A 24,039-nucleotide genomic window follows, 5' to 3' on the forward strand; every position below is an offset into this window, starting at 1 on the left:
TTTAATTTTTAAAATAACTTCGGTTTGTTGAATGGCAGAAGTGATCCGGGTTTTCACTATCGATTTTGTGCTCCCTGACGCTTTGTGTTTGTCTCATTCTGGCATGGAGTAATGGTGGCCATTACATTAAATGATTATTAGCGGTCACAAGACTGGAACAATGGTAATATGACAAATATACACTTAGCTCTGCAGGATGTCCGTGTTGTGTGTGTGTGTGTGTGTCAGGGTGGGTCGTTCTTTTGTATTGTGGATGGTTTTCTTAACTAAATGCTAATCAATAAATCATGTTTATTAATAAATTTTCTTTTTTAAAATATTGAATGCTATTGACAAACAATTTAAAACAGAACCCATTGTTACAGTGTACATATCCAACAAAAGGAAAAGCATCCAAAAATAATACTTAATAGCATATCTTATTAAATATCATGAAAAAAATGAAAACCGTGCATTTAAAGTAAAAAATTTATATAAAAAAAAATAAAAACCAAAAAATCTTCCAAAGCTCTTACATATCAACAATAGAAGTGCTTAAAGTCCATTTTGTGTAAAAATGTCAAACTCCGATTCTGCTTCGCTTTTGTCACCGCCCTTTCATCGCCGTGCAGTGGCTACGGGATCTGTGGCTCCTGTACATACTACGGTTACCTTGACGGGTACACAGTCATCTATGTACAAGGGCATGCCTCAAACACAGATCTCACTACCCGCACCTACAACACATGCCAGTGCATCATCTGCAGCGGTTCCCCTTAATAAATCTTCATCATGTCCAGATTCACCCATACGTAGGGTATCATCCAGTTTGAGAAATTCTGCTGTGGGTTTAGCCACACGCTTCTTTAACAAATGTCGTGCAGCTACTTTTACGGTGGATGGAGCAACTTATACTATAGGTAAGTGCAGAGTTTAGTAAAGGCTGAAGCCATTGTGCTGTTGAGCAGCAATGAAGACTTTCCAGAATTTGTTTGATAATGCTGGTGTAAATCACATCGTATCATAAATTGATTTATAAATTTTTTTTGTTTAAAAAATTAATGGGTCATTCTTCGATTTTATACCCTCCACCATAGGAGGGGGTATACTAATTTCATCATTTTGTTTGTAACACCTCGAAATATGCGTCTGAGACCCCATAAAATATATATATTCTTGATCGTCATGTCATTTTAAGTCGATCTAGCCATGTCCGTCCGTCTGTCTGTCGAAAGCACGCTAACTTTCGAAGGAGCAAAGAACACTTTTTATTAGTGTAGGTCGGTTGGGATTGTAAATGGGCCAAATCGGTCCATGTTTTGATATAGCTGCCATATAAACCGATCTTGGGTCTTGACTTCTTGAGCCTCTAGATGGCGCAATTTTTATCCGATTTGACTGAAATTTTGCACGTGGTGTTTTGGTATCACTTCCAATAACTGCGATAAGTATGCTTCAAATCGGTCCATAATTCGATATAGCTACCATATAAACCGATCTTGGGTCTTGACTTCTTGAGCCTCTAAAGGGCGCAATTCTTAACCGATTTGATAATTTTGCACGTAGTGTTTTGGTATCACTTTCAACAACTGTGCTAACTTTGATTCAAATCGGCTAATAATCTGGTATAGCTGTCATATAAACCGATCATGGATCTTGACTTCTTGAGCCAATAGAAAGCGCAATTCTCATTCGATTTGGCTAAAACTTTGCATGAGGTGTTTTGTTATAACTTCCAATAACTCTGTTAAGTATGGCACAAACCGTTACATAACCTGATATAGCTGCAATATAAACCGATCTGGGATCTTGAATTCTTGAGCCTCTAGAGGGCTCAATATATAAACTATCTCCCATATAAACTATCTCCCGATTTAGCTTCTTGAGCCCCTACAATGCGCAATTCTTATCCGAATGAACTGAAATATTACACAATGACTTCTACAATGTTCGGCATTCATTTATGGTTCAAATCGGCCTAAAACTTGATTTAGCTCCAATAGCATAACCGTTCATATTCAATATTCTTTGTTTGCCTAAAAAGAGATAGCATAGAACTCGACAAATGCGATCCATGGTGGAGGTTATATAAGATTCGGCCTGGCCGAACTAGCACGCTCTTACTTGTTAGTTTCAATTTATCTCAAAATGGTTAGATAATTTCAACAGAATATGGTGCCGATTTCGATTTTAATTTCATAAAATACTACGCACACAAAATGAAAACAAATATTATTTTTAAATGAATATGAAAACAAGTGAAAGCGTACTAAATTCGGCCGAGTTGAATCTTATATATACCCTCACCCATGGATCGCAAAGGCACAAAAAAAAAACAAAAGATTTGCTCTGCTACTAGAGCGATATCAAGTTATTGTCCGATTCGGACCACAATTAAATTATATGTTGGAAACCTGTGTCAAATGTCTGCCAATTCGTATAAGAATTGGAGGCTCAAGAAGTAAAATAGCGAGATTAATTTATATGGGAGCTGTATCAGGCTATAGACCGATGCATACCATAATAAACAAGTATATTGATGGTTATGAGAGGATCCGTCGAACAAAATTTCAGACGAATCGGATAATAATTACGGATCGGTTTATATGGCAGCTATATCAGGCTATAGACTAATTTGAACATTATTTGGTGTAGTTGTTGGAAATCATGACAAAACACGTCATGCAAAATTTCGGCAAAATGGGATAAGAATTGCGCGCCCTAATGGCTCAAGAAGTCGAGATTCAAGACTGGTTTACACTGCAGCTATATCAGGTTAGGAACCGATTTGAGCCATATTTAGCACAGTTGTTGTAAACCATAGCGAAACACGTCCTTCAATATTTCAGCCAAATCGGATAGGAATTGCGCCCTCTTGAAGCTAAAGAAGTCAAGACCCCAGATCGGTTTATATGACAGCTATACCAGGTTATAAACCACAACATTATAACCATACTTGGCACAGTTGTTGAAGATCATAACAAACTATGTCATGCAAAATTTCAGGCAAATCGGATAAAAATTGCGCCCTCTAGTGGCTCAAGAAGTCAAGATACAAGATCGGTATATATGGCAGCTATATCAAAACATGGACCGATATGGCCCATTTACAATCCCAACTGATCTACACTAATAAGAAGTATTTGTGCAAAATTTCAAGCTGCTGGATTTACTTTTTCGTAGGTTAGCATTCTTTCGCCAGACAGGCGGACGGACATAGCTTGACGCATTCTTAGCTTCAGTAGCATCTCGACATTCTTGGTCGTACCATGGGTTTCTTGGAGGAGGCTTCCGGTACCCAAGTATGGATTACGCGGCATTTTCCATGGAGTGGGTAATAGTTCGCCACTGCGCTATTGTATCATCGGAACAAGGAGTGCTTTCATCAAGCAGTTGGGTCAGTCGAGTGGAGTATGCCGCTGCTATTTGTTGTGTTTGCAGCATGTCAATGTCCAGCTTCCGTGCAGTGTCAGATCGTTCTTTCCTCGCCATGTTCAAACGGGTGCGACCCTTTGCTGCAACAAGGTAGTGATCCGTATCTATATTCGCTCCACGGATGCATCGTTCATCTAATACGCTGGATGAATGGCTTCCATCTATCACAACGTGATCAATTTGGTTTCTTGTGTTTTGATCGGTTGGGAGCCTGGTGGTGCTACTAACTACCATGTTTTTTGCCGCGGCCTCAACCCATTACTGGACGTTATCTTGTGGAGGCTAAACTTTTCGACTGTTGGACCAAAAAAATCTTCTTTTCCTATCTTCGCATTAAAATCTCCCAGAACGATTTTAATATCATGGGCGGGGCAGCAGTCATATTCTATCTCTAGGCGCTTGTAGAAAATATCCTTGGTCTGCTCGTCTTTGTCTTCAGTCGGGACATGGGTACAAATAAGGTTGATGTTGAAGAATTTGGCTTTTTGGTAAAGCTGGAGACAGGATGTTTCAGTCTCCGACTGACCACAAATCCACAGCCAAATTCATGCCTCGTGTTATGGCAGCAATAGTAATGTTAGTCCTGTTAGGTGTTGTAGTAACGCCATTCCCTGTCCATCACACTCCTGTAAGGTGCTAATATCTGCCTTGTACTTCTTTAATAAATCCGCCAGCGCATATACTGCACCTTCTCTATAAAGAGTGCGGACATTTCAGATCCGAAAATCATGGTCCTTTTTTCGTTTGCGTGGGTCGTCAACGTTTTTACTATTCATTTGCTTCTCGTAGTGCAATAGTTCTCATAGTTTTCGGGGGGCTAGTTACTGGCCCCGCGCCCCAACCGCATGGGTTTTGTGGGATTGTACATGCATCCCTCGTTTTGGTGAGCCGCTTGCTCCAAGATCGGACGCTCGCCCCCATCTGCCCCTAACCTAGGAACAGACGCTGATGTTGGCCATTGGTTATTTGAAGGCGCCAATAACTCGCCTTGTCATCTCGAGTATCATTGGCAATCAGTATTTAATTAAGAGCCAGTGCTACCTGACTCCTCACTGAGACTCTCCTCTCGAAGATCTCTGACTGCCTGCGGCCGCATTTGCAGCTACTCCGCTTTAAAGGGGAGCTTTCCACCATCCGCAACTTGTGGACGCGCCCGATAGCTTTCAGCTAAGCTTCCCGTGGTAACGATAGACACCACACAAGTGGAAGCTCAAAGTTCCAGTTCTGTGTGGTACTCATAGTTATCCCGTGTCGGTCGGGATGAAGATTTTCTTCAAAGGGAAAATTTGCCCAATATGTTGTCTTAAGCGAAATTTTAATACACATTTTGAACACACATTTTGGACTTAGAAGACTGATCGTGTTAAAAACCTCGGCATGCGTGCTTTATATTATATTAATTGGACTCTATCTTTCCCTCAACTCGATCCAATTTTCATTGGAATGCTCTTGATCTTGGAATGTTCTTTCAACAAAATGTTTCTAATAGTTTGAGCTTCCTTTATTAAAATGTCATCTGAACCAGACTAATTTTGCCTTACTCCGGTTAAGTTTGGCGATAGGCTATGCCTTGATATGTTACCCAATAAAGAGTTTTACCGATTAGATTTGTCATTTTTCACTCCGATCTTATAATCCTTCTAATATGAAACATAATACTTTGGCAACTACCAGCACGACGTTGTTTAGCTTCTTAACTTACAGAAGGTTTGTCAATTAGAATTTTTTAATAGACAGTTTAGCATTGTGAAAAATAAAGGAAACCCCGGGAACACACTGCACTTCGTGATAGATTTTGTAAATAATTTATTTTGGCATTAGGCTAGTTAAGGCAATGACAGAAGCGAAATCCTTTGTCAGTTTTTCATAGACAGGGTTAGGGTTCATCCTAAAACAATTCCCTTTCACAATAGAAAAATCATCAAAGTCAATAATGTTTAGTAGAAGGACATAATAGGCACAAGGCACATGGTGCTTCAATATACCATTCTTTGAATCAAGAAGTATAAATAAATCGCTACATTTGCGTTGAAATGGCTCTCTGAAAAAGACTAATAATCACCACTCTTTATGAATGTTCTTTTCATTCAATACATTGTTGTTGCTATTAGTAAATCAAATGCAAAAAAAATTATCAATTCTAATGAAGTTTCTTCTACGAATAAAATTCTTATCTAACACATTGACTTTTTTTATTATTCCTCATTTCATGCCATAGAAAACAGCAAAGCAACAAAAAGTATTCACACATTGTAAATAAACCTCATGCCACTTTGAAAAGCAATAATAAACATTTAAAGAGCAAGAAAAGGAAAATCTTTAAATAGTTTTGACGAAGGTCAACAAGTGTCTAGCATTTTTCTTTCTTTCTGCCTTGCCGCTTTTATTTGCTATGTGACAACATTTTTCTTTGTGCTCAATGGCAAACCAACAAATTCTGCCGGGACACATTGACAATAATGAAAAATGTCTGAACGTCACGAATGGCGTCAGTCACACAGCTAAACTGACAGATCCTTATAGACACTCTTGTACATAATTGAGCATGCAATGCAATAAAAGTGTAGTGGATAATTTCCCATGGAGACAAACTAGCATAAATGGTCCATCACTCAGCAAAACATAGCAACGCTTACCTAAGCATATAACATACATAAATATGGTATGAATTCTCAGGGCTGGAGCTTATATGGGTTCAGGCCTTACAAAAGATTTAAGAAAAGGTACATGAGGTCTGTATATCTCATTGTGTCATTCCATGCTGGCTATATACTCTTCACGCCATTTCAAAATATCTTCTCTAACTCGGTGTGCCATTATTGCTTATTATCGGCACAGTGGAGCAGGGAAAGAAATTTTGGAATAAGATTTTAATATGTGAACTCATTGAGATATCTTTTCAAAGATGTTTTGCCTTTGTACCGGATATCTCTTATAGTTTCGTATATGGTTGTCCTACAATTTGATGCTTGGCCTAAAATATCTCAAGAGTAGAGAACGATTGTTTCTTAGATTTAGTTAACATTTTGGCTGGTGAACTCCAATAATGTCATTTTCCTTTTAATCTGCGCAAAAAGAAGTCGAACGTTCGTTCCTTTTATTCGATTATTTAAAAAAAAATGGAAGGTTTCATAGCAGAACAGATATGCAGTTAAGTTGCTTTGAACCATTTTGTTGAGGAAAAGTAAGGCCTTTGTGTATACCTGAATGGTGAGTACAATTTTCATGGCCTTACCATGAAAGACCACTACATCACCGCCACTGTGCCAGCTAAGCATACAATAACGGAGTAGTAAACATGGCGAATAAGAGCGAAACAACAAAGTCCAACAGACACAAGCCGGTTATGAATGTATAGATGGCAAGCTTCTCCTACCTGTTAGGAATATCCCATTACTCACAATTGAAGGATGTCATCGTTGTGATTTCAGAACAACCTTTTGAAATGCTTTGTGGGTTTTTTTTTTTTTTGAATAATTTTGTGAGTCATATTTCAACGACATGGCAATTGTCGATCTACAAATACGAAGATGGCATTCCACGATTAGAACGGGTGTTTTAATTTAGGTGGACCAAGAATGTTCACATACATTGGAATTACTATTGGATGTCTTCTAAAAAAGAAGTACACAGCACAATTTCCAGGATGATTGATTCAAATTTCCAAATAGAGCTTGGTTTTATGATGATGCATTTCAATCATGCTCAGGATAATATTGCAAATCGTACCAGTATTGTCATGCCATCATCACTATTCATCGCTAAGTCTGTAAAGGCCGATAGTTTCCATGTGCCTAACATACACACACACATGCAGTGTGAGCATAGTACCAGCCCAACCCACTTGTACTGGTTGACTGGGTGACAGACAAGTCGAGGGTCAAAAACAATGCAATTATTTATTAATATTGACATTGTCTACGTGTTACTGCAAGGTCGTCTTTGCGAATCGATCGAGAGCGTTGTGTATGTGGATGTAAAAAAGCAAAGTAACGTAAAGAAAACTGCATAATAGTACAAACTTGAAACGAGAAAATTGTTGTTTGCTTGAAAATTTATAACTTTTATGTAAGGACATTGATTTCATCTTGCCTGGCACTCAAACAGGTGTTTGTGAAAGTTTTTGTGTTTTCTTTTTATTCCTGCATTTACCGGGAAATGTGTAGCGAGTTATTTTTCAAGCAATGCAAGGAAAAGTTGGCAACAGTTATCGAGTTGCTAGGTATGGGTGTAGGTGTTCCTATTGTACTGGGGCATGATTGAATTACCTGAATCCATTACACTTTTAATCAGCTTTACAGGAGGCTTCTAAATACCTTTTCAAGTTTTTTTTTTCTCTCAGCTTCAATATAAAGAAATCAAACTGTGCTGCAGTCAACCCTGGACATCTTGGCATTGGCCAAGTGATGGACATGAGTAGCACCACTCAACCTTATTTTTCGAGCATGACTATTAAAGTACATGGGCTTTCACACACAAACACACAGAAGGCCAACAAGTGAAGCAGAACATGACTGTTTTCCACAGAACACTCGTCCGTTGTTTATGGTGCCATAATGCTGTACTTTGTTAAAACGATTTCCAACATAGAGCAAACTTCGGGAGGGAGAAAAGAAGAAACTAGAAATTATCTACGTGTTCGCATGGAGGATTAGAACAATCACAAGAGTTTTTTTCTACCTTTTCTGTACCTGCGAAAGGGAAGTTGCTAGTTGGCCCTGAAATTGGAAATACTGCCTCTGAATACCTTATTGCAGTAGAAGAAAATATCGAAAGCGCCGAGAAAGTAGAGAAGCTCTTAGGATTTGACTATGGACACATTCCACGTAAACGACATGACATGAAAAGCAGGGCTTGATGGTTGTATGGCTTAATCGCATTACATACAGGCGAGCACAATAAAGTCCAGAGAATCGATTGGAAAAACATTCTGAAAACAAAGGAAAATCAGAAGGAGAGGAAGAAGCAGACTATGCAATGCTGCAATAGGAGTGTTCGTCAACTTGATATATTTCCATGAATTCTAAGAGTTTGCCGCCTGTTCAATTTTCTGTTGCAATTACCTCACAGCAACAGCAGTAATGCTGTAATCGTTAAAAGCTAGTTTATGGCAGCAATGTGGGGGGAAATTATTGGCATTGAATGAATTTGGATATAATACAACAGGATATTCCTGTCGGTTTTTGATTTGCAATTAGGATAATCAATTACAGATCTTGTCACTGCTAATGTAAGAAGAAGTTTACCATAGACACTATTTAATAATAAATTTCTGCGAGTTATGGATTACTGATAATCTTGTATATAAAATTCAATTTGTGTTTGTTTGTCGGTTTGTTTGTTTGTTCCGTATAGACTCAAAAACGGCAGAACCGATTTTATCGATATTTTCGAATATTGTGTAGGTTGGTCTGGAAGGAAACATAGGCCATATAATTTTTAGATGTCGGGTGGAGGCAGACCCTCCCTTTTACCGCAAAAAAGCCACCCATATCCGAAAGTGGTCCGATGAGCACAATAAAGATATCAAATAATTGGCATTGGAGACCAGAACATTCGAATTTCATGTCAATATGGGACTCAAATGAAAAGTATTAGGCAAAAGATTACAAATATGGTATAAAACATTAGGTCCAAGTAATGGCCCAACCCTAAATCGCTATATTATCCGGCCATTGTTATATGGAACTCAAATGAAAGGTATTAGGGAGTACGTTACGAATATAACATTAAAATTTGCATTCAAGTCTAGGTGGCACTTTTCCTCCTAAAGATACGTCAAATGGGTTATTTGAGTCATTATGACAATATGGGACTCAAATGAAAGATATTTGAGAGTAGAAAACGAATTTGATATCCAACGACCATCCTTTTCAAAAAGTTAAACGGTTTCATTGGCTAGGTCATGTTATCAGAATAAATGAAAAAGCTACACGCGAGAAAGTCTTTTGAAGGCGATCAGGAAAGATCAAGATCAGCCCGAAAAGGAAAGATCAAGTATTGAGAACACCTCGATATTTGGTGTCGGATATTGTAAAAGGAGCGCAGAAGATCCAAGGTGCTTGGAATGCTATTCTACGTTGGGCTAATGGGACAAATTTTCTGTCATAGCCAATTTAGGTAAAGTGAAGATTGATTCTTATTTTACTACACAAATAACTGTCCGATTGTACTCATTTAGTAATAACTGTCATATAGACCGATCTCCCGATAAAGGGTCTGAAGCCCATAAAAGCTAAATGTTTTATCCGATTTCGCTGAAATTTGGAATATTGCGCATTTTTAAGCTTCCCAACATCCGACCCGAATATGGTACAGATCGGACTATATTTAGATATAGCTGCCATATAGACCGATCTGCCGATAAGGGGTCTGAAATTTGAAACAGTGAGTAGGTTAAGACCTCCCACCATGTGACCTAAATATGGTACAGATCGGACTATATTTAGATATAGCTGCCATATAGACCGATCTGCCGATAAGGGGTCTGAAGCCAATAAAAGCTTTATTTATAACCCGATTTTGCTGAAATTTGAAACCGTGAGTAGGTAAAGACCTCCCACCATCTGACCTAAATATGGTTCTGATCGGACTATATTTAGATAAACCGATCTGCCGATAAGGAGACTGAAGCTCATAAAAGCTTAAGTTATTACCCGATTTCGCTGAAATTTGAAATAGTAAGTAGGTTAAGATCTCCCAACGTCTGACCTTAGTGTGGTTCAGATCGGTTTATAATTGGATATATCCGCCAAAAAGACCAATATATTGCTCTAAAAAATTGAATAGTGACATATATTTTAGACCACTCAATATCCGTGCAGAATGTGGGTGCTTAAGTTATCCAATTTGCACCGTATTATGACGAAATGGGGTTTACATATATACCCGAGGTGGTGGGTATCCAAAGTTCGGCCCGGCCGATCTTAATGCCTTTTTACTTGTTTTCTTTAATATCACAATAGTTTCTGTTCAAAGTGAATCTGCTGGTTGAGTTCCGCTATAACCTTCCCCAAAGAAAGTTAAACACAATTTCTTTGATGGCTTCTATGAAGTTATCTTGGATTTTCTTTTTGATATATTTAATTTCTCATAAATTTTGTAAGCTTCAGCTTATATATAATTTTTTGCCTTGTAATATTGATTCGTGGCCACAAAGCTTCTTCACTCAGAGAGCACGGTTTTTTGAAACCTCATGTTTATCCCCCTTTGCTTTTCCCAGAGCTCTGTTGCTGCAATTTTTCTATGAAGTTGCTGCTGCATATTGCGCATATTTCAATTCTATAATTTATGCATGAGCTTCACAGTATTTTATTCCGTTTGTTGTGCTCGATGTATTCAGCAGTGGAATGTGAATGTTTTCAGCAAGTCGAATATCCAATATGGTGTGGTATTTGAAGCATCTGCCCTAAAACCAGCAGCAATCGTGTTCTAATATCAATTTTTGCGTTTCAATAAAACAACTATTATTGATAAGTGGTTGGGGAAGTGTTTCAAGATAAAAAAAAATCTTAAATGTTTTCAAAAATTTCATTTTTATAGTCTATGCGATGTTTGCAGGTCGCATACGTTCACAGCATTTTAATGTACGCTCATTTTTGCAAGTGACGACACACTTCCCAGGAACACATTTTGCAGCCATTAAAACTTATCCTCGTAAACTTGTCAAAATGAGCATTAAGTAAAGCCATTAAAAACAACAATGTGTGCGTCCACAAGAATGATGGCAGCCGCCAAGTAGAACATAGATGCAGATAACCTTAATGACTGACATTGTCTTGTGTTGGTATTTTTTCTCCGTTTTGTATCTGGATTTGAGCTTAGTTAACCTAATGCCAAATTAGGCAGCAACAGTCTTGTGGAAAGCAAATAGTCTTCTGTTTATATTCTCTTTGACTTCAATTTAAGCATTCACTCACTGAATAACAGCTTTAAATACATACAAATGAAGGAATCCTTGTACAACCACAATAGTTAAATGACAGATTTTATTACTGAATTTGATTACAGAAGTTAAGCAGCCTTTCAAATCCTTATAATTATTATACTCTGATTTAAGTTTTCAGAAATTGATTACAAACACTTTACCACAAGTGTGCATGTTAGGAAATTTGTTAAAACTTTTGGACATACGCAATTTAACAAATTGACATTTAAAGTAACATTTCGCTTTTATATACCTGTATTTTCATATTACAAAGCATAGGCTATGTGAAATCCACATTGCAAACGTAAAAAAAAAACAGTAAGGAAAGGCAAATGTAGGGCGAAGCCGACTATATAATACCCTACACCTACCCTACAATTATAAATTCGGGCAATGTATAAATATAAAGGGTGATTTTTTTGAGGTTAGGATTTTCATGCATTAGTATTTGACAGATCACGTGGGATTTCAGACATGGTGTCAAAGAGAAAGATGCTCAGTATGCTTTGACATTTCATCATGAATAGACTTACTAACGAGCAACGCTTGCAAATCATTGAATTTTATTACCAAAATCAGTGTTCGGTTCGAAATGTGTTCATTCACCGTAACGTTGCGTCCAACAGCATCTTTGAAAAAATACGGTCCAATGATTCCACCAGCGTACAAACCACACCAAACAGTGCATTTTTCGGGATGCATGGGCAGTTCTTGAACGGCTTCTGGTTGCTCTTCACTCCAAATGCGGCAATTTTGCTTATTTACGTAGCCATTCAACCAGAAATGAGCCTCATCGCTGAACAAAATTTGTCAAAATTTGAACACATTTCGAACCGAACACTGATTTTGGTAATAAAATTCAATGATTTGCAAGCGTTGCTCGTTAGTAAGTCTATTCATGATGAAATGTCAAAGCATACTGAGCATCTTTCTCTTTGACACCATGTCTGAAATCCCACGTGATCTGTCAAATACTAATGCATGAAAATCCTAACCTCAAAAAAATCACCCTTTATATGTATATGAGAGCTCTATCTAAATCTGAACCGACTTTTAAACAGATCGTTTGAAAATTGTGGATGCTTGATTCAATTTTGAACCGATTTTAATAAAATCACGCAGATATGTTAAGATCAGAAAGAAAACAATCCGTGTCAAATTTTGAGAAGATCCGTTACAAATTCTGTTTATGACAGCCTTATACGTGTAAATCAGGCGATACATATATATTGGAGCCACATCCAAATCTGAACCGATTTTGGTGAAATTTGGCAAATATGTTAAGATCAGTAACAGAATAATTCATGCCAAATTTTGAGCAGATCGGTTGAAAATTGTAGCTACTACGGCCATTTAAGTGCAAATCGGGCGACACATATATATGGGAGCTATGTCTAAATCTGAACCGATTTTGATAAAGCTGTGCAGATATGTTAATAATACAAACAAAACAATACGTGCCAAATTTTGTGCAGATCGGTTGAAAATTGTAGCTCCTACAGCAAATCGAGCTATACATATATATGGGAGCTATATCTAAATCTGAACCGATCCGAACCCTCAACCATAGATCGCATTTGTCGTGTTTTTTTCCCGATATCTCCATTTAGGCAAACCAAGAATAATAGAAAACAAGTACAAAGGTGTTAAGTTCGGCCGGACCGAACTTTGGATACCCACCACCTCGGGTATATATGTAAACCACCTTTCATCAAAATCCGGTGAAAATTGCATACCTTATGTCCCATAGCAATTTTAACGAAATCGGATAATTAATGTGGCTTTTATGGGCCTAAGACCCTAAATCGGAGGATGGGCCTATATGACAGCTATAACCAAATCTGGACCGATCCGATTCAAATTGACGAAAGATGTCAAGGGGCCTAACACAACTTACTGTCCCAAATTTTGGCAAAATAGGGCAATAAATGCGTCTTTTATGGGCCCAATGTGGTTTTTGTGGGCCTAAGACCCTAAATCGGCGGATCAGTCAATATGGGGGCTGTATCAAGATATAGTCCGATATAGCCCATCCTCGAACTTAACCTGCTTATGGACAAAAAAAGAATCTGTGCAAAATTTCAGCTCAATATCTTTATTTTGAAATACTGCAGCGTGATTTCAACAGACAGACGGACAGACGGACGGACATGTCTAGGTCGTCTTAGATTTTTACGAAATTGATATTTCGATGTTTTGCAAACGGAATGACAAAATAAATATACCCCCATCCTTCGGTGGTGGGTATAATAATTGATGTAATATTGGAGCTATATCAAGTTATAGTCCGATTCGGGTCACAACTGAATTGAATGTTGAAGACCATAGTAGAAGTCATTGTGTATAGAAGTAAAATCTCAAGAAGTAAAATAAAGAGATCGGTTTATATGGGAGCTGTATCCGGCTATAGACCGATTCGGACCATATTTGACAAGTATGTTGAAGGTCATGGGAGAAGCCGTTGTACGTTGTAAATTTCAGCCAAATCGGATAATAATTACGCCCTCTTGACGCTCAAGAAGTCAAGACCCCAGATAGGTTTATATGACAGCTATATGGACCGATTTCAACCATACTCAGCACAGTTGTTGGAAGTCATACCAAAACTATTTCAAAGCATGGACCGATATAGCCCATTTACAATCCCAAGTATTTGTGCAAAATTTCAAGCGGCTAGCTTTACTCCTTCGAAAGTTAGCATGCTTTCGACAGACAGACGGATGGACATGGCTAGAACGACTTTAAATGTCATGACGAATATTTTACGAATATTTCGAGGAGTTACAAACAGAATGACGAAATCAGTATACCCCCATCCTATGGTGGAGGGTATAAAAAAAATTAAGGTATGAATGGTAATGAAGGACTGGAGGACAGAGTGGGCATGGGTGTCTACATTGAGAATGCAGGGACTGAGATTTGTTTTCAGTATTGCAGGCGGAGATCCGGGCTATCACGAAATGCGTGAGGTGGTGTGGTTCTAACTCGAGGACGTCGATTTTAAACGTCTTAATGAACAATAAATTGGCCTTCATGGCCATAGCATCCATTGCCGTAAGGTCACGAACCGTCGTGGAGTGTAATAAGGGGATTAACGCCTTCTCTGAGGATGGCACGATTCGCAGACGCATTGGTATCGAAGGCTAGAGAACTGCCGTCAATAAACTTGTTTAACCCGAAGCCTTTCGAGCTCAATTATACATGCGGCAAGTGATAACATGTGTAAGGCATGTGGGGAAGATGATAAGAAGTCGGAGCATTTCCAATGTCATTGATTGGCTTTCGCATCTAAAAGACAACGGCACTTAAGTGGGGGCACAATACCAGACATGAAGAAACTTTGTAGCACAGAATTCCAGACTTAGATTATCTTTTTCAAAGGTTCTTTTTAGTATTTAGAGCACACTACAAGCCGATGGGGCTGATTAATATCCGCACCCCCTTTTCAATCTAACCTTACCTAACCTAAAGTATATTGAAAAGGTGTGTTCAAACTATTGAAGGTCAACATTTTTCATAAGAAATAAACGGCCTTACCAACAAAACTTTATGTAGTCTTAAAATAAGTTTATTTGACAATTATATAAAGGAAATATATCAAATAAACCTATTTCAATTCCATATTAAGTTTTGTGAACAAGGCCGAAAATGTTTAAGGCAATAATTTAACGAATTATAAAAGTTTGTATGTTCGCGTCATTTCTAATCTTAATTTCAGTGAAATCGGATAAAACTCCAATCCATTAACAGCTATATTCGGAAATAAAATACCAAAACTATTCACTGTTCCAAATGTTGTTGACATTCATGACTCCAAGATCGGCTTATATGGCAGCAACATCGAAATATTATTATCTTCAACATATTGGCCAAAGATGTCGAGGGATACAGAACAGCTCACAGCTCCAAATTTCGTAGAAATCGGATTAAACTATAACTTTATAATCAAAATGTTAAGTTGAAAGATAGTTCTACGTAACAGCCATTGCCGACAGATGTCAAGTAGTCCCAAGCCACTTGCTGTTCCAAAGTGCGGGCCAATAGGGTGGAAAATGCTATGTATATCTGTCTGGCCTAGGCAACACTAAGTTTTGCCGGATGCAATCGGACATTTCCATTTGAAAGTTTGACATTAGCATAATCGTACTTAAAAATCTTTGACGTACGCCCACCAATTGTGTTATTTACAGTGACTTTAAATGTGAAAATTTTCGTGAGATCAATTTTCACAACTTTCACAACAAGAGTGCATTAATATTCGAGGGATAATTTTTCGCATTATCATGATTAAAGTGAATTGATGAACATAAATCTTTTTATTGCCATAAAAAGCATTGTGAAAAACTGGTTTAATGAATTCAATCGTGTCCGACGCCCCATGGAGATTGTCCGAAAACGACCTTTGTACATTGATGTCGTACGTGAACTTATTTTGCAAGATCGTCGTGTGACATATCGTGAGATAGAGGCATTCTTGGGCATTTCTCTTACCAGCATACATTCAATATTGCAAGAACACCTGGACACAAAAAGATTTGTTTGTAAAAAAAAATTGCATCAATTCGACAATCGATCGCAAAAACGATCGTGTCAAATGGTGCAGAGAAATGTTGAAAAACTACGATATTTCAAAAGTCGTTTATAAGATCGTCACAAATATCGAATCATGGATTTACTCATATAAGCCTGAAATAAAACTACAATCAACCGAGTGAGTCTTCAAAGATACGCCAAATTCAAAGAAAATTATTTATGAAAAAAGCACTTCAAAGGAAATAATCGTGCGTTTCTTCGGCAAAACTGGTCATGTGGCCCCAGTTCTGCTTGAGCGACTCACAGTGGCGCAATTTGAATTTTTCGATGCAAAAATCATATCTTGAAAACCTATTAAGATAGTCGAATAATTTAAACGGCATATGATATAAGAGAAGGGAACCCACCGTAGTGCATAGATAAGGATGTCCACCGATGACGCCGAACGCCTGGGTTAGAATTCTGACGAGAATATCGGAAAAATTTTCAGCGCTGATTATTCCCTCCTAATGCTGGCAACAATTATGAGGTACTATGCATTTTAAAAAACTACTCGCTCTGTGGCACGCCGTTCGGACTCGGCTATAAAAAGTAAGTGCCTTATCATTGAGCCTAAACTTGAATCGGACAGCACTCATTGTATGTGAGAAGTTTGCCCAGCTCCTTAATGGAATTTTCATGGGCAATAGATAAGTGCTCAGTCTATGAAATGAATTTTTGAAAATTTTGCTACGCTTTCTAGGTGCTCAGTTATGGGTCATCTAAGTGGGGAAATCAATTTTAATGAAGCTAAGTGGACTAAATCAAGTAAAAGCATGTTAAGTTTGGCCGGTCCGAATATTGTATACCCTCCACCATGGATCGCAATTGTCAACTTCTTAGGCCGGTATCTCTCGAATAATGAATTGCTATGTTATCTAGCTATATCGAGTTATGAACCGATTTGGGCAATACTTGACTTGGATGTTGGAGATCATAGTAGTTGTCATTATGCAAAACTTCAGCCAAATAAGATAAGAATTGCGCCTTATAAGGGGGTCAAAACTAAAATCGGGAGATCGATTTATATGGATCAAAATAAGGATATGGATCAATTCAGACCATATTAAGCATGTATCTCGTAGGTCATAAAGAGTCTTAAACCTGATATATTGTAGATTCCATGTAAACCTATCTCCCGACATCGCATCTTGAGACCCTGGAGGGCGCAGTACTGGTCTGATTTGACAGAAGTTTTGTGAATCTACTTGATCCATTATCCTTTGTTTGCCTATAAAGATATACTGGGCAAAGAACTTGACAAATGCTTTCCAATGTGGAGGGTATATAAGAATCGGCCCGTCCGAACTTAGCACGCTTTTACTTGTTACATTTTAAAATGTTTAACAAAAAAAATTTTAATTATATCCAAAACCCTAAATCTGGAATTCGGTCTATACAGTTACATTTTTTGTAAAGCGAAATCGGCAAGTACGGTCAGCTAAACACTTTTGAATATTGTTAGGGTACATTCAAAGAGCTTATTTTGAAAACATAGCAAATACATAAATTTATAAAATTTTGTTTATATCCATCATCGTTGAAAAATAGTGCAAAATGCATCGGTTTTAAATAGCGATTTACTTGGAGAAGGTCAAAATATTTTTCTATTTTTAAACCCACCACCGTAGGATAGGGGTAATATTCATTTAGTCATTCCGTTTGCAACACATCGAAATATCAATTTCCGACCCTACAAAGTATATATATTTCAGATCGTCGTAAAATTCTAAGACGATTTAACGATGTCCGTGTGTCTGTCCGTCCGTCTGTTATAATCACTCTACAACCTTCAAAAATTGAGATATTGAGCTAAAATTTGGCACAGATACGTCTTTTTAATGCACGATGGTTCAATTCTTGAACGGGCCAAATCGGACCATATTTAGATATAGCTGCTATATAGATCGATTTTCCGATAAAGGGTCTAATGCCCATAAAAACTCTATTTTCGTCCGATTTTGTTGAAATTTGAAACAGTGAGTAGTTTATGGCTTCCCGACAACTGACCCAAATATGGTTCAGATCGGACTATATTTAGATATAGCTACCATATAGATCGGTCTCCCAATAAAGGGTCTGAAGACCATAAAAGCTTTATTTATTACCCGATTTTGCTGAAATTTGCAACAGTGGGTTATTTTAAGCCTCCCGACATTTGAGGCAAATATGGTTAAGATCGGACTATATTTAGATATAGCTGTCATATAGACCGATCTCCCGGTAATGGGTCTAATGCCCATAAATATAATAAAATGCCCATTTATTACCCGATTTCGCTGAAATTTGCAACAGTGGGTAATTTTAAGCCTCCCGACATCGGACTTAAATATGGGTCAGAAGGCCATAAAGGCTTTGATTTTTATCCGATTTTGCTGAAATTTGGAATAGTGCGCAGTTTTTAGCCTCCTAACTTCCGACCCAAATATGGTGTAGATCGGACTATATTTAGGTACAGCTGTCATATAGACCGAAATGCCGGTTAAGGGTCTGAAGCTCATAAAAGCTTTATTTTTTAACCGATTTTTTTAAAATTTGAAACAGTTAGTTATTTTTAGTCTCCTGATACCCGACCTAAATATGGTTCAGATCGACCTATTTTTAGATATAGCTGTCATATACACCGATCTGCCGATAAGGGGACTGAAGCTCTTTTATTACCCAATTTTGCTGAAATTATAAACAGTGATTTTTTATGAGCCTCACGATATCCGACCTTAATATGGTTCAGATCGCTTTATAATTGGATATATCTGCCAAAAAGACCAATATTTTGTTCTACAAAATTATAGAATATGGGTGCTTAAGTTATCCAATTTTTCACCTGATTGTGACGAAAAGGGAATTGCATATATACCCGAGGTGTTGGGTATCCAAAGTTCGGCCAGGTCGAATTTTTTGCTATTTAAACATTTCATAAGTTTGTTGAAATCGGATCAAGCTACCTAAAAACTGTGTGTTTTTTGCAAATTGAAAATAGGTCAAATTTTACCAATAATTTTTTTTCGCAGGAACAACCGGATATAGATTTGGGTAGCATTTTTGAATTCGTTGGTAAGTTTCACATGAAATTTTTGAGTTTTGCAACTTCCTCTCGTCGAATATGTATGTAGCAGCCTTTGTAATACTCTTAACCGGGAGATTGGTTTATATTGGAACTATAATTGGGCCAAATTTTGCACAACCGACCTACATGAATTAAAAAGTAATGGTAACATTACTTTACGTGCTTTCCATTTCAATTTTATATGCCCTTGTCTTTAGTCTGATTAGGAAATATTTGGCAACAATGTACTCAAAATTGTTTTCTTTTCACTTTCCTTTCCTGGTTTCCTGGTTCACATCCGCATGAAAAACTCCTGTACTTGGCCATTTTAACATCATTTTGGCTATTGCTAATGGCTTTTTTAATTGAATTTATCACTGCAAAGCCCTCTCGCTCGCTTTTTGGCTGCCAAATATTTATAACCATAGCCATTTGAGCTTTAAATCATTGACTTATAGATAATTGACTTAGAAAATTTACTGCGGTTTGTGATTTTCTGGGAAAAATCAATGAACAGCTTGCTATGATTGCAGTCATGAATTATTTTCAAATCGCTTAACGTGTCTGGCTGGACATTTTGCCCCCAGGCAAGTTTTCACTTCAATTCCAAGGAGATTTTCAGCTGTTGGTCTCTCTGGCTGGCTGTCTGCTGTTGGTTTGTTGGTGTCTCAATAAAAGCTAACAAATCAATTTGTGTATTTGGTCCACCATCAAACGACTAAAAAAAGAATCAAGCACACACACACACACACATTGACAGAAACAGTGAAATACACTCATACAAGTACACGTACCATGGCTGACAAATAACAATTTAATTTTATTGGAAACGCGTGTTAAATTATTCCAGGGAATTGGGATGGCTTCAAAAGCTATTTTCAAATTGAAATTCTTCTTTACTTCATTTGGTGTGTGGCCGTTTTGGGCAGTTGACTGGGTCTGGAAATTCTTCCTTCTTCCTGGATGTGAATAAACATAAACAATTTCGAAAGTTATTTGCTAAAGACGCAACCGGATGAATTTGGGGTTCCTAAGAAAAGGAAAAAACTAAAACTTTGTGTGGTGAGATAGTTTCTCCAAGAGGGCCATCAAAACGAAATGACCTAGTTGTATGTGTAAATCTGCCAGTGTGGATGTGTTTGTGTGTGTTTATGTGAATAAGTACATATTTGTTTTTATTCAATGAATTTCAGCATTTCAATTTAGCTTGAGTTTCACTTACAGCACAATAAGAAGGTCCTTTCCCTTTCGCCGAGCACTCACTTTCGGTTACCCTTCTCTGTCTTCTATCTGCCACATAGGTTGCCATTGGAAGTGCAATTCTATGAGCAATGTCATGGTCGTACCTTCACCATGGACCAGCTACACTTTAGACATTTTTATATTTCTTTCTTTTGCCCGCCGCCGCCTCAACTTAAGTGTTAAACCCAAACATTTGTGCTGTTCACTCGCATCATCGATAGTCATGGCTGTCTATCACCCAGTGGTGTTGAAAGGAGGTGCTGGCCGTACCTTACTTGCTGTAGGTGTGTGTGGGTGTGAAGTACTTCGTCCTTTAACGTCCTTGAATGATATTGAAATTTACTCAATTTCCTGAGTGTTCAGGAAAATATTGAGAAAAAGGATATTGCAAATTGTTTATTTACACAGAAATAGTCGCATACAACACATTGGCGAAATACGCTCGAATAGTGTTGGCCTCAGCAGCCCATGTTACCACCCCACTTTACCCACATTATGTAAACAGTTTCGCCCCCCGTTTGCTGCTCTCTCGTGTGAGTGTTTGCATGTTTGTGTTTACCTCTTCAGTCTCATTTTACTTGATTTTTTTTTATTGAATTTTGAGAATTTTCTCCTTCACTTCGTCTCTCACCATTTTCTGCTCACTTGTGATACTTGTGGTTGTGCCTGAATGTCGGATAAAATATTTGAACCCTTCATTGTAGACAAGTTAGTATATGGCTAAGTGCCAGTATGCGTGAGTGTTGGTGTTGGTTGGTAGCTGTCTATGAACATGCTATTTATGGCTGAAAGGATATGGTACGTCACTTTTGGGACTTGATGCAGAGGCAGACAGCAACAAGAAAAGCTGATTTAATTTTAATTACTGGTTAATGATTATTTGGTGGAATATTCAAATAAATCTCCTTTAGTGCCAATAAACGGCAGGGCGAGTTGAAGTCTCAACGGGAAGTGAGAAAGCGAACAGTGATTTTACAATATTCAATTTTCATTAACGCAATTATAAACGGTAAACGAGAGTGATTACTGCTTGGGTGAATGGTGTGGCCACCTGTTCCTTAAGTACCAACCTTTTAATGTGGTTATTATTGGAAAGCGCTAACTTAGGGAAAAAGCCAGATTATTTACTATAATGGATGAACGGAGAGCTTAACACAGTCGAGAAGATGGAAGACATTTGTTAAAATGGAGAATATGGATATTTTCTTAGAGAAAAGGATATATGTATGCAGGAGAAAAAAATTTTATCGTAGCCATATTCTGAGAGAATTAAAAACGCATAAAGTCTAGCCTGGCCAAAAGCACCATCATGCATTCTGCTACAATTTGACGCTTTTACTACTGAATTAAAGGTAGCAATGACAAAATTAATTTCTTCTTAGCAACTAGTTAACTGGAGTGCTAAGAAGTACACAAATTCCTATTTTGGTTGTCTTGTCTGTAGCAAAATGTCCTCCTGAGAGGATCCTGATAGTCAATGGAGTCAATCCAATGAAAAATTGCCAATGAATGACAACAAAGCAAGTGACTTCAAGTTTTGCACAGATACATGTCCGCCTATGACGCTGAACGTCTGGGTTCGAATCCTGGCGAGACCACCACCAAAAAATTTTCAGCGGTGGTTTTACCCTCCTAATGCTGGCAACATTTGTGAGGTAATGTGCCATGTAAAACTTCTCTCCAATGAGGTGTCGCACTGCGGCACGCCGTTTGGACTCGGCTATAAAAAGGAGACCACTTATCATTGCGCTTAAATTTGAATCGGACTGCACTCTTTGATATGTGAGAAGTTTTCCCCTGTTTCTTAGTGGAATGTTCATGGGCAAAATTTTCAAAAAAAAATTTACTCTTTTTATTGTAGATGTCGTTGGGGATTGCAAAATGGGACATATCGGTTAATATCTGGATATAGCTCCCATGTATACCGATCAACCGATATGACTTCTTAAGCCCCTAGAGGGCGCAATTATAATCTGATTTCGCTGAAATTTTTGCACGTTGACTACTATTATGAACTTACATGCAAAGTTTGGTCCGATTCTTTCTATAAATCGATATATCTCCCATAAGTACCGAACGATTTGACTTCTTTAACCCTTCAAGGGCGCCATTTTTGTCCGATGTGGCTGAAATTTACGATGACTTTTGCTACTGCATGTTACCGAACAACCGATATGATTTCTTAAGCCCCTAGTGAGGGCAATTATGATCTGATTTCGCTAAAATTTTTAACTTCTTTAGCCCCTTGAGGGCGCCATTTGTATCCGATTTGACTGAAATGCACGATGACTTTTGGTAGAGCTTTTAACATGCATGCCAAGTTTGGTCTAAATCGGTTTATAACGGTATAATAACCTAGTTAAGCAATGATTTAACAACCGTTACCTACCGATGCCCACTACAGGCTATTTTGGAATACACTACACTCACCTTAAGCTTGATCTCTACATTGTTTTCTTTATTTAATTAAACACTCTTCGTTCTAGAAACAATTTTGTGTGCATACTGAAAATCTACCATGAAGCGCAATGGTTTCTTGCGCTGAATTCAGCGCTACTTTCGGCAATTGTTTATATAACAATTCTAACGCAATGGATTATTCGGATGCAAGAAAATGTAGAGCTGAAACAAGCGCATATTTCTGCATGTATAGTTGCACTTCCATGGTATCACTTCCAACAACTGCGCTAATCTGGTATAGCTGTCATATAAACCGATCTTGGGTCTTGACTTCTTCAGGCTCTATTGGCTGAAGAAGCCAATCCTCTCATCCGATTTTGCTGAAATTTTGCATGAGGTATTTTGTTATGACTTTCAACAACTGTGCGAAGTAAGGCGTAAATCGGTACATAACCTGATATAGCTGTCATATAAATCGATCTGGGTCTTGACTTCTTGACCCTCTAGAGGGCGCAATTCTCATCCGATTTGGCAGAAATTTTGTACAACGGCTTCTCTCATGACCTTCTAGATATGTGTCTAATATGGTCTAAATCGATCAATAGCTTGATGCAGCTCCCATATAAACCTATCTCCCGATTTTGCTTCTTGAGCCCCTACAAGACGCAATTCTTATCAGAATGAACTGAAATATTGCACAATGCCTTCTAAAATGTTCAGCATTCATTTATGATCCGAATCGGACTATAACTTCGTATATCTCCAATAGCATAACAGTTCTTATTCAATATACTTTGTTTACCTAAAAGGAGATACAGCGCATAGAACTCAACAAATGCGATCCGTGGTGGAGGGTATATAAGATTCGGCCCGGTCGAACTTAGCTCTAACTTGTTTATTTTTAAATTGGGGCGCAATAGTTTGGGGCTCACTGTCATGGGGCCTTGTACACTCTTATTTCAGATTTCAGTGCATTTCCCCCTGTGCCTTTCGCCTAATTGAAGACTTGTTAGTAGTCGGTCCTTGAATTATTCATTTCTGCGAATAGCCATGGTCTCTAATTGCCCCCTTGCTTTGGTTCTAGTTCATATAAACTTTAGGTGAATCGTTTAGGACATTCATAACCCGCTTCACCATAATATCAATGTCCCCCATAATTTGACTTTCTTTTTAGATCTCCAACCAATGGCCCTATTGAACATGTGCCAAAACTTGTCCCAATTTGCACTCTTTCTGTTTCTGCGCAGAAACAACGCCTACAGTATTTTCACTGAAAATGGATCGAATGCCACTAAGATCAGAGAAGATGTTATCATTCAAGACCAACCAGGCTCGCTAGACGAAATATTGTGACTGGTGAATAATGGCAATGAACTTTCCAAAGACTTTAATCCAGGGATTTGGAGCGAAACGGGACAGATCTATTTTTGCCGGAGCG

The 24,039-nt window shown here is 37.9% G+C and overlaps 1 protein-coding gene across 1 annotated transcript in view; it reads left to right on the forward strand.

Annotated features, from left to right (window-relative positions):
- The first annotated feature begins 360 nt into the window (after positions 1-360).
- The window catches only part of LOC106081269 (dual specificity calcium/calmodulin-dependent 3',5'-cyclic nucleotide phosphodiesterase 1), a 409,355-nt gene continuing 385,676 nt past the window's right edge, over positions 361-24,039 (forward strand). The window contains exon 1 of the mRNA XM_059364688.1: positions 361-899. Coding sequence (XP_059220671.1) covers positions 557-899 — 343 coding nt within the window. The 5' untranslated portion in view covers positions 361-556. The remainder of the gene's footprint in view (positions 900-24,039) is intronic.

This window comes from Stomoxys calcitrans, chromosome 3 (assembly GCF_963082655.1).
Source record: "Stomoxys calcitrans chromosome 3, idStoCalc2.1, whole genome shotgun sequence".
NCBI lineage: Eukaryota > Metazoa > Arthropoda > Insecta > Diptera > Muscidae > Stomoxys > Stomoxys calcitrans.